This window comes from Apodemus sylvaticus, chromosome 2 (genome assembly GCF_947179515.1).
Source record: "Apodemus sylvaticus chromosome 2, mApoSyl1.1, whole genome shotgun sequence".
NCBI classification, from domain to species: Eukaryota; Metazoa; Chordata; class Mammalia; order Rodentia; family Muridae; genus Apodemus; species Apodemus sylvaticus.
The window spans coordinates 62210166-62227263 of NC_067473.1; the positions used below are offsets into that span (position 1 = coordinate 62210166).

General features: G+C 41.5%; 1 protein-coding gene across 1 annotated transcript in view; it reads left to right on the top strand.

The window, feature by feature from the left end:
• The window catches only part of Trim24 (tripartite motif containing 24), a 109187-nt gene that overhangs the window by 34868 nt on the left and 57221 nt on the right, over positions 1-17098 (top strand). Inside the window, 2 exon segments of the mRNA XM_052173455.1 lie at positions 11012-11130; positions 16374-16521. Coding sequence (XP_052029415.1) covers positions 11012-11130; positions 16374-16521 — 267 coding nt within the window.

Below are 17098 nucleotides of genomic sequence, written 5' to 3' on the forward strand. Positions count from 1 at the left end.
ATAAACCAAGTAATGAAAATAGTTACCTAAAGGGAAGTAAAGTAAGGGCGTGAAAAAATGATGGGAAGCCGGGCGTGGCGGCGAACTCCTGTAATCCCAGCACTCTGAGAGGCAGAGGCAGGTGGATTTCTGAGTTCAAGGCCAGCCTGGTCTACAGAGTGAGTTCTAGGACAGCCAGGGCTACACGGAGAAACCCTGTCTCAAAAAAACAAAAATCCAAAGAACCAAAAAAAAGAAAAAAAAAAGAAGCGGAAAAAGTGATGAGGAAAGAAGCTTGACCTTTGAACTCAGCCAATATTTTACATATTCACATGCAAGTTTTTTTGTTTTGTTTTCCGAGACAGGGTTTCTTTGTGTAGCCCTGACTGTTCTGGAACTCACTCTGTAGACCAGGCTGGCCTTGAACTCAAAAATCCACCTGCCTCTGCCTCTGCCTCTGCCTCCCAAGTGCTGGGATTAAAGGCACAAGTTGTTATCAACATAAAAAGTAAAGCCTAGTGGTGGCGGCGGGCGGCCGGTGGGGCGACTTTAATCCCTGCACTTGGGAGGCTGAGGCAGGAGGATTTCTGAGTTTGAGGACAGCCAGGGCTACACAGAGAAAACCTGTCTGGGTGGGGGGGAGAACAAGTACTGCCTAAAACTAAATGATTTTAGGAAACTTAGTTTACTGAGTTGGTAGCATATCATTGGATTTTATTATTATGTTTGATATATCAGATTTACATATCACAGTATTTTTCAGATAATACATTTTATTCAATGTTTCTTGTTTTTATTACCTTCCCCGATTACACCCCCCACCCCCGTTTGTGTGGGTGGGTGGGGTGAGGAGTATCTCCTGTAGTCTAGGCTAGCCTTGAATTCTAGATCCTGCTGCCTGTGTACCTCCTGGATGCTGGGATTATGGGCACGTGCCATATGCTGGACAGACTAGACAGTTTTGAGGGGTAGCAGGTGGAGAGGGGACCCTGCTTTCTCTGGTCTCCTGAGCTCCTTTGTTGTGCATGAGAGTCTTCTTTTTTTCATGATAATCTCTTTCTTTAAAGAATTTTCTGTCTTTGTTTTTAGTTTTTGCATATTACATATTTTTCTCCTCTTTTGGATTTACACATCCTGGAAATTTTCCAAAATTATTTCATTTCTTCAGAATTCTTGCCCATTACATTTTTATCTTAAATTCCTGTTAAAGACTTGTTCTGTAGTCTATGTGTATATATTTATCTCTGGGGCCCTTGTTAGAGCCATTAGGGAGTCTGGAGGTTGGTGCTGGACTTCTAGAGCTTCTCAGGACACTTTACTGCCTTGAGAGTTTACACATTATGCAAAGTTTGCAAAGGGAGTCTCCCAGCTGCTGGAATCAGTGTGAATAACCAACAGTTTAATTTCTAAGATGGTCTCATTTTGATTATGAAACAGGTTGTATGTTTCAGTTTTTTCAATTTAGTTTATTTTTACTTGATTGTGTGTAAGTACATGCATGTGTACTTGTACTATGTGCATGCTGCTGGGAACCAAACCCAGGACCTCTGGTTAAAAGAGCCAGTATCTTTAACTACTGTGCCATCTCTCCAACCCTGTTTTTAGTTCTTTGAAATCCAGTTTAACATATTTTACATCTTGATGATTTTACATTCACACTTAAATTTACATTCTGCTAGTGTGGGGTGACAACTAAATGCGATTTTATCAAGTTATTTGACTTTTTAACTCAAGTCTCATTACTGGTTGGTTGGTTGGTTGGTTGGTTTACTTGCTTATTGCTCTTGGCTGCTGAGAGAGGAAAACTGAAATCTCCAGCTACAATGCAGGTTTGTCTTCTCTTTTCAGCAGTGTCTGTTTCTAAAATGTCTGTGTTCTGTTAGGTACCTTGTGTGTTAAGATTTCAGGCTCTTAAAGAATTGACCCCTTAGCTGGGCGGTGGTGGCACACGCCTGTAATTCCAGCACTTGGGAGGCAGAGGCAGGCAGATTTCTGAGTTCGAAGCCAGCCTGGACTACAGAGTGAGTTCCAGGTCAGCCAGGGCTACACAGAGAAACCCTGTCTCAAAAAAAAAAACAAAAAACAAAAACAACAAAAAAAGAATTGATCCCTTTATGACTAGACAGAAACTTTGACTGTCCAGGAACTTGCTCTGTATACCAGGATGGCCTTGAACTCACTGAGATCCAACTACCTAGCACTGGAACTAAAGACGTGCTTGATCCCTCTATCTCCTGCTAGACAGTACTATAATTTGTATGACATCATGGTAAACTACACTAGTTTTTTGGGGAGATTTGTTTGTTTTGCCTATGAAAAAGTCTACTTACTATTTTAGCTTGTTACATCTTCTACTGCAGTTTTACTACTTCCTTACGTAAGTTCAGTGAGACAGAACAACACAGGTTACATGATGGAGGTTTATTATAAGTAGATATCAAAGGACCTGGAGAAGCTAAGTATTCATTGCCAACCAGCTGTTCAAAGCCTAGGAAAGCAGTCCAAGGTAGATGAAGCTTTGTTTGTATACTGCCGGGAAGAATTACGGAAAGCATCTACCCTGAGTATATAACCTAGTGTCAGTATTATTCATTGGGTTTAAAACATTGAAGGATATGTTGTTTCCAAGACAACAGGAACAGAGATTTGGATGTTCCGGTTAGCCCCTCATTTCAAGATGTTGTATTCCTAACACAGAGAACTACAAATGAGAAAGAGAGAAGTATAAAATTTCTGAATAACTTGTCCTGAGTGTATGTATGAATGTGTATTTTGTATGTGTGTGTGTGTGTGTAGCTCAGCAGCAGAGCACTTGGGCGGCATGTGTGAGGCCCTGGATGCAATCCCCAGCATCTTAGGAGAATTGTATAGGAGCTGGAGAGATAGCTAGCTCAGCAGAGAACACTTAATACTCTTGCAGTACCTAGCACCTACGTGTGAGCTCACAACTATCTGTAACTGCAGTTCCAGAGGATCTGATAGCCTCTTCTGGACTCTGCATGCACTTTACGCATATGATGCCATACATACGCACTAATACACATACATACTAATACACATAAAAATCTTAATTTTTTAAAAGTAAAGTATGTTTCTGTTAATATTATGTGAGTCTTTTGATAGCACATAATTCGTTCAGTTAACAGATGGAATGCAGTGATGATATCATTAAACTATACCGAGGGCCCCCCTGCGCCCCACACCTCAGAAGGTGACACCCAAATCACTCTCGAGAAACGGTCTTGATGCAATAGCAAGAGGATTTTTATTCCAGAGCTCTGGGGTCCACAGTGGTACACCTCGCAGGGGTAGAGGACTGTGGGACCCTGAGCAACTGAATTCAGGGGTATTTAAAGGGGAAAAGTCACAAGGCAAGGGGTAGAGGACAAAAATCCCTAGGCAAGGGGTGAAGGACAAATCATCCCCGCAACTGGGAAGTACAGAATGAGGAAGTCAGGCAGTAGTTTATGCCTAAAGGAAGGTTAGCGATTATCTGGAGCAAACATGGTTGGGGCATTGTATATAGTTGTGCTGGACACCAGATATGTCAAGAATGTGGTGAGCTAGTTCCTAGGACAGGGTGTGCTGTCTTTCTCAAGCTAAAAGCAGAAAAACTGTGCTGGGCTAATTGTCAGGGTCTAAAAACATTGAGTTGGGGTCTCTCACTAGGAATGAGCCGACTCATCATTCCCCTCATGTCACTTGATCAGGTGCATGTAGCTAGGCCTTAAATCCACATCTCCTTTATAGAAATGCATGCTAACCTTTCTAAAATTATAAACTCTGCGTTAATCTTACATTTAGAGGCTAAGACTAAAAAGACTAAAAGTGAGATAGCAAGTCACACATCCAGAAGATTAAAACATTTAACTTAAGTTTAAATGGGCAATGAACAGAAAAACATTTAAAGAGTTGTTAGAGAATACAGAAAAAAAAAAAAACAAGAATATTTGTAGTGTTAGTAAGTTCAAAGCAAGTAGTTTCTTGTTTAATTTGTTTCTGAAATATATTCTGCATTCTTTGTGTTGCACATTGGTAAAAAGAACCAGTTCTTATTATTTACTTTTTTATTTCTCTAAAATGACTCCTTCCTTGCCTGTATGGTTTCAAATGACTCCTTAAAAATAATTTTTTTAAAAAAATCTTGTGTTCCAAATTATTCTTACTTTTCCTAGGATGGTGTGTCTAATAAAGACTTACTTCAGTTAGGCATTGATTATATTTACTGTATGATCTGAAGTGTCTTGGCTTTATGTTAGCTTTTGCCTATTTTTGTACAGAAAACATCTATGATTTGGGGATGAAATTGAGGGAAAAGTTCAAACTTGAAATCTAACACCACCAAGTTTGGGAGGATAACAGAGATAAGGCCACCCTGGTTCTTTCGGAAAAGAGTCAATTGTTGTCACCTGATTTTAATGAGAGGATTAGGATATAAAGCACCGGCTTAACCAGGTTCCTGCAGGGTTAGACCTTTGTATACATTACTTAAAGCTGTCTCGCCTTGAATTTTCTGATAAACATGGAACACTTAGCACAGTACCTGGAACACAGCAAGTTGTAACTGCCAGTGTGATGGTTCAGTGTTTCTGTTTTACAGAAAACAGATTTTTAAAAGGTCATTAGGAGTTATAAGCAATAAAGAGGGTTAATGTAGGTCTGTATGGTATACATGGCCTTAAAACCAATGCTGAGTTAAATGTTGTTTTTTTTTTTTAATTTGGTTTTTTGTTTGTTTTGTTTCTGCTTTGTACTGGGTATTGAACCCTGAACCTTTTGGCATGTTCTACCAGTGAGGTATGCCCCTTACCATAGTATCTGTTTATTTAAATACTTACCATCTGTTTATTTAAATACTTACTATTAGGCAGGATTCAAACCACAGACTTTGAGTATGGGACCATGAGTAAGTTACAGTAACTCTGAATATACTAGAACTGATATGGGGAAGGTTATAGGTCCTTGGGCTCTACCAGAACCACGTGAGAGGCCCATACAGACACTAACAAGACTTGGACTTGGATAAGGCCTCTTTCTTGGGGCTTGGAAGGTATTTATTTCCTTCAGGAAAGAATTTGAATATCCAACCAGGCTGGCCTTGAACTCGGAAATCCACCTGCCTCTGCCTCCCAGAGTGCCGGGATACAGGCGTGCACCACTACCGCCAGGCTAAAGTGTGATTTTTAATTGTGGATCACAGATATGTGCTTTGTACAGAGGGAGTTGTTGTACATTTACTCAACAATGTTTATTGAGCATCATGTTGCCAGGCCTGTTCGTTGGGTGCTTTGGACTATCAGTGAACTTAAAAGAGACCAAGCATCTCTGTCTTTATGGACTTTACATTTGTGCTTGGGATAGCCAGGTACTAAGTAGACAGCCTAAGTAGATAACATAGGACAGTGATAAGTGACAGGGAAAGGGAGAAAGAGTTAAAACAGGTAAAGGGGTCAGATATGCAGGAAGATGGGCATCCTTACATCTTACCCTCAAAAGCAGTGGAAACCAGGACAATGGATCTGACTTTATTCAGTTTTTACGCTGAGGGTTAAGAAAGGTCATGAGTAAAGTTCTCAAGAGTAAAGTTCTCAAGCTGTATACAACTAAAAGGACAAGCCACGTGTGGCAGAAACATGTTTTCCATAAAGGGATATAAAGGATAAACATTTAATTGAATACCAACAGCAAGCAACAGGGAGTTCTCCAAAGCAAACTCACTCCTATCTGTTAACACCTGGGAGGAGCAGAAAGCACAGTCCAAGAAAAGGCTTTTTTGGGTTTTTTGTTTTTGTTTTTGTTTTTTAAACTATTTCACTTTGAAAACAATTATAGACTCACAGGACATCAAAGTATCATATCACTATGTAATGATTATGTCTCCCATAACGATAATATGATATCAAAACCGTTGAATTTACACCAGCATGGCAGTGGATGCAGCTGTGTTCCATTTCATCGTAGGTATAGACCACTGTCAGTACAAAATCACCACTCTCCTGTAAAAGGATTAGGAAGCTGGGCATGGTAGAATTTGTCTTGGGTGGTGAAGGCGGGAAGGTCAGGAATTTATCTTAGAGACTTAAAGGTTCTACCTGGAGCACTCAAGTACTCCATTTATGTGTCGGGGTGGGGAGCAACATAGGAAGGACATGAGATAACAGGTAGGCTGGCATGGTGGCATTTGCCTTTAATGCTACTACTCTGGGAGGAAGATGCAGGAGGATCTCCATGAGTTCGAAGCCAGCCCGGTCTACATGTCTAGTTCCAGAACATAGAAAGATCCTGTCTCACAAAATACCAAAATGAAAAAAAGTAGTAAGACAGACATCTCACCTCAGGTACAGCATGATGGAACAGAGACAGTTCTACTCAACAGTGAACCAGAGTTTAACTGTGTTACTTACGGGAGCACAGGACACCTAAATAGCTGCACTACCATTAACTGCCTAGCAGTCTTGAGGGCTGTGGTAGGGCCTCGAGCACCAATCTAACAACCTTTAACTGCCTAAATATGGGCTGATATTATGTAGTAATCATATGTTTACCTAAGGGCTTCCCTTAGTTTCAGCAGAACAATTTTTTTAATTACCCATATTTCCTTCCTTCCTTCCTTCCTTCCTTCCTTCCTTCCTTCCTTCCTTCCTTCCTTCCTTCCTTCCACTGTCTCCCTATGCAGTTCTGGCTAGTCAGGAACTATGTAAATAAGGCTGGCTTCGAACTCATACAGATCTGCCTGCCTATTTATTGGGATTACAGGCTAATGCCATCACACCTAACAATTTGTATTTCTGAAAACAAAGTTGGATATCTTTTTTAAATTTTGATCTTCATTTTTGTTTGTTGCCCAAGAAGTTTTTCTTACTCTTGTTCACAAATAATTCTCTGTTGCTATGAGAATGTACAAAGGGTCCGTTGGTTCTCAGGGTGGGAGCTGTCAAAGGTCTGGTTTCCACAGTTTGGTCTCCCACATATCAGAAAGTAGGAACCAAGAGAAAGCAGTCAGGATCATAAAACTTCCTCTGAGGACACACCCCTCATGACTCTGTGACCTCATTGAACACACCCTTCATGAGTCTTTGACCTCGCTGGACACACCCTTCATGACTCTATGACCTCACTGGGCACACCCTCAGGGCTCTATGACCTCAGTAGGCATATCCCCCTTGATTATGACCTCACCAGACACACCCCTCATGCCTTTGACTTCACTGGGCACACCCCTGTGAATCTGTGACCTCACTGGACACACCCATGGGACTCCATGACCTCACTGATTCTATGGCCTCACTAGACCCTATCAGGCAGTCTCACCACTTTTGGTGGTTGTACTTTGGGGATCCAGCCTTTACCATGGGTACCTTGGAGGCCATTAGCCTATCCAACTATGGCAGATATTTTTGGTTACACTTTTAATGGTTGGTGTGGAGGTGTTTGTGTCACATGTGCATGTGGAAGTCAGAATAACTTTGAGAAGTCCATTCTTTTCCCATGGATAAAACTCGGGGCTGTCACTGGTGATGAACACCTCTATTCACTGAGCTGTCTCACCAGCCAAATTCTAACGCTGGCTGATGGTTTGCTTTAAGACGGCCTCAGTATGTAGCCCTTGGCTCTCCTGGAAGTTTGAATGTAGACCAGGTTGTTTTTCAGAGATCCACTTGCCTACTGGGATAAAAGGCATGCATTTTAAATTTTTTAATGCATTTTAAAATTTAAAATTTTTTAATTTACTCAGATAATATTGAGAGGTCAAGTAAAGTAGGAGTTTAATCATGTCCTCTTTCCTGAATGATAATTAGTAGCCACTCCAGCAACTTGAAGACTTCATCTGTTTTCCTGCTAGTTTCTTGTTCCACATTGATTATACATACATGTTTCTAGTGTGCATATTCCGGTTTTGCTTATTTTTACAAAAATACAATATTTATCTATGGCTTGGTTAAGTGTCATTATTTAATAGACATGTTCTGCCATCACAATGCTAGTAAGAATTAGAAACAGCCTTGAATGTATAGCTATATTGACATGTTTTCTTATTTAAGAGTTTTTGTTTGTTTTATAATACAACATTTTTCTCAGCAGTGATCTCTCTTATCGTAAAATTTACTCTTAACAGTTTGTTATTATAAAATCGTGTTTTTTTTTTTTTGTGGGTTTTTTTTTTTTTTTTTTTGATTTGGTTTTTTTCGAGACAGGGTTTCTCTGAGTATCCCTGGCTGTCCTGGAACTCACTCTGTAGACCAGGCTGGCCTCGAACTCAGAAATCGCCTGCCTCTGCCTCCCAGAGTGCTGGGATTACAGGCGTGCGCCACCACCGCCTCGCATAAAATCGTTTTTTAATTTAAATTTATATCATTTTCTCCCTTCCCTTTCCTCTCTCCAATCTCTCCCATGTATCCCTCCCATACTCCCTCTTGAAATCATAGCCTCTCTTTTCTTTAGTATATATTATGCCTAAATATATAAATAAACCTGCTTGGTCCATTTAGTATTTGTTATTTGTATTTACGTGACTTCAGGGCTGACCACTTGAATTAGATAGCCAATTGATTCATCCCCAGGAGAGAACTTTGTCCTTCCTCCCCAGCATTCCTTACTTGCTGTGTTATCCTGCTTGTCTGTTAGCACGTCTGTTGTACTCCAGGTCTTGTTAGCGTGGTCATGCTGCTGTGCTCTGTCATTTCCAGCAGGACCATCCTCACAGCATATTTTCTCGTCCATTGGCTCATACAGTCTTTGTGCCCCCTCACCCCTGAGTCTTGGCTGGGCACCCCATGATCATTTTTTAACCAGTTGTGGTTTTCTGTAATGGTCTCCCAGCTGTTGTTAAGAGGTTTGGTTTCTTGGATGAGGGGTAAGAGCTACATTTATCTGAGGGTGTTAGGATAAATATTAGAGTGTAGTTTGGAATTTTGCTGCTTTAGTAAAGTGATGGTGGTGGATTCCCTTCTAAAGTCCATAGCCTCACCTTACTCTAGGCCTAGAAACCTAGCTAGGATTCTCCTTAGTTCACTTGGAAAACTTGGTTATCACCAAGATGCATGCCACTATTGCACTCTTTTTTTTTTTTTTTTTTTTTTTTTTGATTTGGTTTTTTCGAGACAGGGTTTCTCTGTGTAGCTCCGGCTGTCCTGGAACTCACTCTGTAGACCAGGCTAGCCTCGAACTCAGAAATCCGCCTGCCTCTGCCTCTCAAGTGCTGGGATTAAAGGCATGCGCCACCACCGCCCGGCTCACTATTGCACTCTTAAGTTCATCATGGTTCATAGGGGCTACAGCTGGGTAATAGGCGGCCTCGCAGCTCGGCGGCTTCTCTCCCTCGGAAGCTTGCTTAGAGAGCACCTGCCAGTGTTAGGAAGCCGAGCTCTGAGCATGAGGCTTTCCAGGTCTTGTGTCTGAAGTGCATGATGTCTTCGGCAATAAGGACTGACCTTTAATCTCTGTAAGGCAACCAAGGGCAACACCAATAACATATTGTTGGGGGAGTCTCTTGGACGCCCCTGACCAGTAACTGGAAAGGGGATTCTCATGCCTCTGTTAGAGCTTTTGTTGGATAATCATCAGCTCTTGTGGAGGAACACAGTCTAAGTGGTAAAAACAAACAAACAAAACAGACAGTAAAAATTTCATTTGCTTCAATATTGAGGATCAGATTTAGATCGCTTCATATGTGAGACCTCAGATGGAGTTTTAAAATATTTTTAAATGTGTGTGTGTATGTGTGTGTGTGTGTATTGCCTACATATGTGTCTGTACACCATTTATGTGCAGTGCCCACTAAGCCCAGGAAAGGGCATTGGATCCCTTGGAACTGGTGTTACATGTTACAAATGGTTGTGAGTTGCTACGTGGGTGCTAGGAATCGAACCCAGGACCCCTGGAAGAGCAGCATCAGTCATTTTCCTCATTGCTATGACAAAATACCGGATAGAAACAGTTTAAGGGGTAAGAAACTTTTATATAGGCTCATGGTTTCAGATGTTTTAGCCCTTTGCTCTGTTGATTCTGGGCCCGTGGCAACACAGGAAGCATTTAGAGGAGACTTTTCTCTTCATGCGGTCAGGAAGTAGTAGAGGGACTGGAAAGCAAAGACGGCTTTCCCGACGCATCATCTCCACCGACCTATTTCCTTTAACTGGCTCCTATTTCCTTTAACTGGCTCGCACCTCCAAAGCCCCCAGAATGGTGGGGCCAACTAAGCCTGCAGGGACAGTGCACATTCAAACCGTGAGTACCTGTGGACCTCGCTGAAGTTGCCGTTATATTATTAGATCAGTGCTTTGTATATACGTCTTTTTATATGTACGTCTGAGAAAGAACTTTTCCACAGAAACAGTTTGCATCTCTTCAAGAAAAATGTAAAATAATACTTCTTAATAGCTGGAGGAGCCTTTAAAGAGAGATGATTATAATTCCTCCAGAAATTCTGATTCCCTAGGCCTGGAGAGATCCAGAATTCCTTGTTCTGTAGAAAACATGCTACATTGATTTGGGTGCATGGTGACTGGCTTGTCAAGACCTGATCTCAAATGTACGGAGAGCACAAGGCTGCTTAGGGCTGGAAAACAGTGATAAAGAGGTTGCTGAGTAAGAATAGAAGCCATTGGGCATGTAATTTAAAATTAAAAGGGCTTGTACAACATGTAGTATATTAGTATATATAAAACGCATATGTTTACAACATATATACACGCACACATTCCTTATGAATTTAGAAAGAAGGATATGAACTTTAAAAGATTAGAAACTGCCCAGCAGTTGTGGTGCACACCTGTAATCCCAGCACTCTGGGAGGCAGAGGCAGGCGGATTTCTGAGTTTGAGTCCAGCCTGGTCTATAGAGTGAGTTCCAGGACAGCCAGGGCTACACAGAGAAACCCTGTCTCGAAAAAACCAAATCCAAAAAACCAAAAACCAAAAAAAAAAAAAAAAAAAAAAAAAGATTAGAAACTAAAACCACAACCAGTTACAGTGTAAATGAGATATGGAGTCCTCAGTATGTTAAACTTCAAATTCAATTTTGTCTTTCCCAGTTGGAGTCATTCGATGCCCAGTTTGTAGTCAAGAGTGTGCTGAGAGACACATCATAGACAACTTTTTTGTGAAGGACACCACTGAGGTTCCTAGTAGTACAGTCGAAAAGTCTAATCAGGTAAGTGTAAATTCAAACCTTCACCACCCATGGGAAGCAGCTAATGCTGAAGGAACTTGTATAAATAGCCAAGCTTCAGAACATTAATATAAAGTTACATCATTTCTAAGTGTATGAATGATAGGGAATAGTTGAACTTAGGAATAAATAGTGCCAATGTAGAAAGAAGGCTCTGATTTTATCATATTTCTCTATGCTAGAAAGAAATATTATGCTATATTTAATATTTCTTTGTACTTGAGTTACTAGGTGTTGAAACTGCTACTTTAGACACCTTTTAAAAACGATTTATCTTTGTGTGTATTAGAGCTTTGCCTGTAATTCTGGTAAGTATACTGTGTGTGTGCAATGCTAATGGAGGCCAAAAGAGGGCACCATAGCCCCTGGAACTGGAGGTAATGACAGCAAATCCCTTGAGGGGGCTGGAAACCTAACCCAGGTCCCCTGCAAGGGCTACAAGTGTGCTTTTTTCCCTTCAGCCCTAGCCTCCTTTTTGGAAACTGTATAATTGCTCGAATGACATACATTATGTTTTTGATCAGTAAGATTTCTACATTTTAACAGTTATTTGTAGTATGTGTGTTTATCTACATACTTGATGGCTATAATATATAATAAAATCAGAGGACAACTTGGTGAAGTTGGTTTTCTTCTGTTTTTCTGTGTATTCTGGGAACCAATTTTAGGTCATTGGGCTTGCATTGACAGGTAGGAAACTGCCTTACATTCTGAGCTGTCTCTTAATCCCCCCCCCCCCCGGGGGGGGGGGCTTTACATGTTTAAGAATGGCGTGTTCATGGCTTTACTCTAGAAGCTTTGTTTGGTAACGTTGTCCAAGGTGCTGAATTTAAACACACAGCAGTAGCTTTTCTTTTTCATTCCTTCAAGACTAAATGTAGATAGTTTATCTCTAGGGAGAATCTGTGGTTTTCTATCAGGTTATGGCCCTGCTAAGGTGAATTCTCTTGCATGTGCCAAGAATAGGAGATTTGTGTGCATACAGCTTTTGGTTCATCGTCTCATCGACAGTTCCTCATCTTTATAACCGAAGATCTGAGAAAAAAATTAAGTCTAGTTTAGAAAGCAATTGTTAATTTTGTCTATTGTGTGACTGGTTTCTGTGCTTTTTTCCCACTTCTTTCATTTTCAACTTGTTTGTTCCAGTGAAATTTAGGGCTCTTATTACTTATAAAAGAACTTAGTTAATACTAATTAAAATTCGGTTGCTTTAACAGTGTCCACATTGCTTTCCAAAGGCCAAAATGGGCTTGCTTCAGGGGAAAAACTTTTTCTTGTGAAACCAGCTTTAAATAGTGGAATTGGCTAAGGGTTTACCTCAGGTGTAGTATGTATTGTGCAGGAAACCCTGGGCTCATGACCTTTTCTAGAGGTGATAATCCAGAAACTGATTGTGGAGACTACAATGTGACCAGCTGTTTCTCTAAGGCCTCTGAGGTGCTTATTTCCTGCATTGCTGCTTTGTTTTGGCTTTTGGGTTTTGGTTTTGGTTTAGGTTTTGAGGTTGTCGTTGTTGTTGTTGTTGTTGTTTTGAAGTAGGCTCTGTTGTAGTGCTGCCCAGGGTGGCCTTGAACTCACAGTCCTCTTACTCTCTCCCAGGATGACAGGTATTACCATATCTTGCTTCTACTTTGCATCTTATATTTCGTTTCATTTACCAGAGATCTGGAGCAGTGCACATGAGCCATTCCTTACTCCTTGTTGTAGCCTTCAGTGGAAGATCAGAAATTTAAGTGGCATCCTTAAGACATGATAGTTAAACTTAAGGATACCCCTAGATCTAGCATAAACCTACAGGATCACAGGAAAAGAAGCAGCAGATAGGATCCCGAGTGGCGCTGGGAAAGCAAAGAGGATTGGCGGTTACAAGTGATCCGTAGCACTGGCAAGCACTGAGCAGCAGTGTGAGAAAAGGTGACGACGAGAAGCCCTAAGAAAGGCAGGTTTGTGGTTCCTGGAAATACCAGATTTTTCTGAATTATGTGATTTGTTTGTTTCCAACTACAAAGGTAGGTAGGTAGGTAGTATTACCACTGTCTTCACCGCTCCACCAGCTTATACGTCCACTACCTCCTTCACCTCCCGTACATCCCCAGGCTTGCTTTACTTTGAATCTCCCTTTCTGTTCTCTTCCTCGCTTCTGCTAACCCCCATACAAACTATCTTGTGTAGGAATGCTTTCCACTTCTCTAATCTGTTCTTTGCATTGCAGTAATAATGCTTTTAAGAATATGTCTGCCCGTGCCTTTCTTAATCTTTCTCTTTAGACAAAGACCGACATCGCCGTGTGGCCTTCCTTGATCTGTCCCTTGCCGGCCTTGCCACCAGCTCCTCCTCCTGAGTCTTCCCCTTGATCCCTGTAGTAAAGCGCTGCCTGCTTGCTTTCGGTTATTTAAAGCAGCCGTGCTCTTGCTTTTTTGCTGGTGCTGTTCTCTGACTAGATGACTCTATCTAGTAGCTTTCATATCTTGGTGCTGACAAGTCTTTTTAGGGAAAGCTTGCTTCTATATCTCCATTCATAAGCACTGACAAGGTTTTGTGCATTTCCTGCATTGGCTCTTCTTAACAGAAGTGATCATTGCCATCCTGCACCTTTCCCATTGCATCTTAAGAACTCAATAAATATGTGTCTTTGGGGCTGGAGAAATGCCTCAGTGGTTAAGAACGAACACTTACTGCTCTTCTGAAGAAGGTTCTGTGTTCAATTCCCAGCACCCACGTGGCAGCTCACACCTATCTGATGCCATTCTGTGGTGTGCAGACATACATGTAACGTACCCATACACATAAAAATACATAAATAAATATATCTTTAAGATTTTGTATCATTACCTTCATTTTAACGAAGAGTTCTGTATTCTGTTCAAGACCACTGTCATAGTTAGGATTTCTAGGTGAACCCCACAAGCCAGAGTAACGTGGGAAGGAAAGTGTATTTCATCTTGAAATCATCAAAGGAAGTCCTAGCAGTACTCAGGGTTGGGTCCCAGAGGCAAGAACAGGCGCAGAGGCCACGCAGTAATGCTGCACACTACTTCTCTCGCCATGCCTGGGCTGCTCAGCCTGCTGTGGAACCCAGAGCCACCCACGCAGAGATTCCACTGCCGTAGTGAGTCGGGTCCTCCTGCATTACTCCTTAGCACCTGAAGACTTGCCTACATGCCAGTCCCTTTTCTTTCCTTCCTCCTTTCTTCTTTTTTCTTTTATGTTTTCTTATGTGTATGGGCTCCTAGCCTGCATACATGTCGTGTATGATGTGCATGCAGCACCCACTCAGGCTCTGATCCTCCAGAACTACAGACAACCTTAAATTGCCACATGGGTGCCATAAAATGAACCCAGGTCAAGAGCAGCCAGCATTCCCAGCCACTGAAATATCACTCCAGACCCTCAGTAGCTTAATCTTACAGCAGCATTTTCTTCCCGGCTAGAGAGACGTCTCAGTGCTTTGCTCTTCCAGAAGACTTGGGTTTAGTTTACAGCATTCGCATGGTGACTCTGCTTCCCAAGGATCAAATACGGTCTTCTGAACTTCACAGGCACTGCACACACATGCTACACAGACATCCTTGCAGACAAAATACCCATACACATACAAATAACATAAAGGACTTAAAATAATATCTGTTTCCAGATGTCTTTAGATTTTTTTCAAGTCAATAAAAAACACCCAACTAATAACCATTTAGCTAACTAGTAGGATAACTTGAATTTTCACTTGTCCTTCCATTTAAGGGGATTGCAAGCACTATAAGGACAGAGACTTAATGTGTACTTTTCCTTATCATTGTATGCTCAGTACTAGCCTACTACTTGAAATGACTAGTATACTGAATTAGAGAGAAAAATGTACTTAAAATTAATTGTCTTAATATTTATTTTTGCTTTATTTGTGTTTTTGCCAGCATGCATGCATATATACCACAAGCATTCCTGGTGTCCTCAGAGGAATGCCAGAGGGAGCATTGAATTCTCTACAGTTGGGGCACAGGTGGTCATCAGCTGCCATTGGGGCAAAGGTGGTCATCAGCTGCCATTGGGGCACAGGTGGTCATCTGCTGCCATTGGGGTGCAGGTGGTCATCAGCTGCCATTGGGGCACCAGGTGGTCATCAGCTGCCATTGGGGCGCAGGTGGTCATCAGCTGCCATTGGGGCGCAGGTGGTCATCAGCTGCCATTGGGGTGCAGGTGGTCATCTGCTGCCATTGGGGCGTAGGTGGTCATCTGCTGCCATTGGGGTGCAGGTGGTCATCAGCTGCCATTGGGGCACAGGTGGTCATCAGCTGCCATTGGGGCATAGGTGGTCATCAGCTGCCATTGGGGCGCAGGTGGTCATCAGCTGCCATTGGGGCGTAGGTGGTCATCTGCTGCCATTGGGGTGCAGGTGGTCATCAGCTGCCATTGGGGCACAGGTGGTCATCAGCTGCCATTGGGGCACAGGTGGTCATCTGCTGCCATTGGGGCGTAGGTGGTCATCTGCTGCCATTGGGGTGCAGGTGGTCATCTGCTGCCATTGGGGCGTAGGCGGTCATCTGCTGCCATTTGAGTGTGGGAACCTGAGTCCAGTGAGCTGTGTGAGAGCAGCAAGTGCTCATAACCGCTGAGCCACCGCTCAATTCTTTTCTAGGATTTAATTCAATTGCTTTATTTTTATTTTGTCTGTATGAATGTTTGGTGTATGTATATATGTATGCCATGTGTATATATACCTGATGCTCACAGAAGCCAGAAGAGGATGCCAGATCTCCTGGAGTTACAGGTGGTTGTAAGTGATTGAGTGGGCGCTGGGAACCAAACACGGATAACAACTTATGCTCTTAACACTGGCGCCATCTCTTAAGCCACTTGAAATGATTTTTACATATATATCATTTGCCTAGTGCCTGGAAAGTCTAGTATATCAATCTAAGGAGAAAAATGTGCTTAAATAATCTTTGTCCAGTCTAGTGTTGCTTTTATCCTAGAAGCAGAAATAATCAGGTGTCTATGAGGTAAAGTCCAGTCTAGTCTAAATAGTCTCAGATTAACCAAGAGTGTGCATAGTGAGACCTTGTCTAAAAAGACAATTCTTATGGATAATATATTCATTTAAAATACATATAGTTTAATGTATACTATTAATTTTACCTTAGGATAAGAAAACTGATTTGGTAGTATTTGGTTAGTGTTTCATTCTTTTTAATTTTTTCCCAACAATTGATGTGACCAGATTCTTTTACTGTTAGGTGTGCACAAGCTGTGAAGACAACGCCGAAGCTAATGGGTTTTGTGTTGAGTGTGTTGAATGGCTCTGCAAAACGTGTATCAGAGCTCACCAGAGGGTAAAGTTCACAAAAGACCACACAGTCAGGCACAAAGAAGAAGTGTCTCCAGGTAAGGAATTGGGTTTTTCCGCACTTCTCCTTTTCTCTCTCTGCAACTGTAATTTTACATTTACTACACTGACTAATTTTGATACAGCTATAAATAGTACATGTACTTTAAAATACACTTTTTGAATCAAAGAAACCAGCATTCTATTTGAAATTGTACTTAGAGGTATTATAAGTGTGAATTATATATTGAATCTTGCTTTAACTTATATTCACAACTTTCCTGCTTCTATAAATTCAATTTGGTGTAATCAGAAGGAAAACAAAACAAAATAAAACTTTGCTTTTGTAAATCTCACTAAGAGTGAAGACCTTTACCTAAAATCTTTGGCTGAATTATGCAAGCTTTATTATCTCTCAAACAGGGCTCCCTCCCTAAAGAGGAGACGAGGTTTATATTGCCCAGAGACACCCTGCAAGACTAGGGTGTCTCCAAGGGTTGGGGATTTCTAGAGGAATTTTGATTACATTAGGAATTTGGCTGAACATTTCAAAATTATTTGACAGAACATGTTAACTTGTCATTGTCCGGTGTCTTAGTCGGGGTTTCTATTCCTGCACAAACATCATGACCAAGA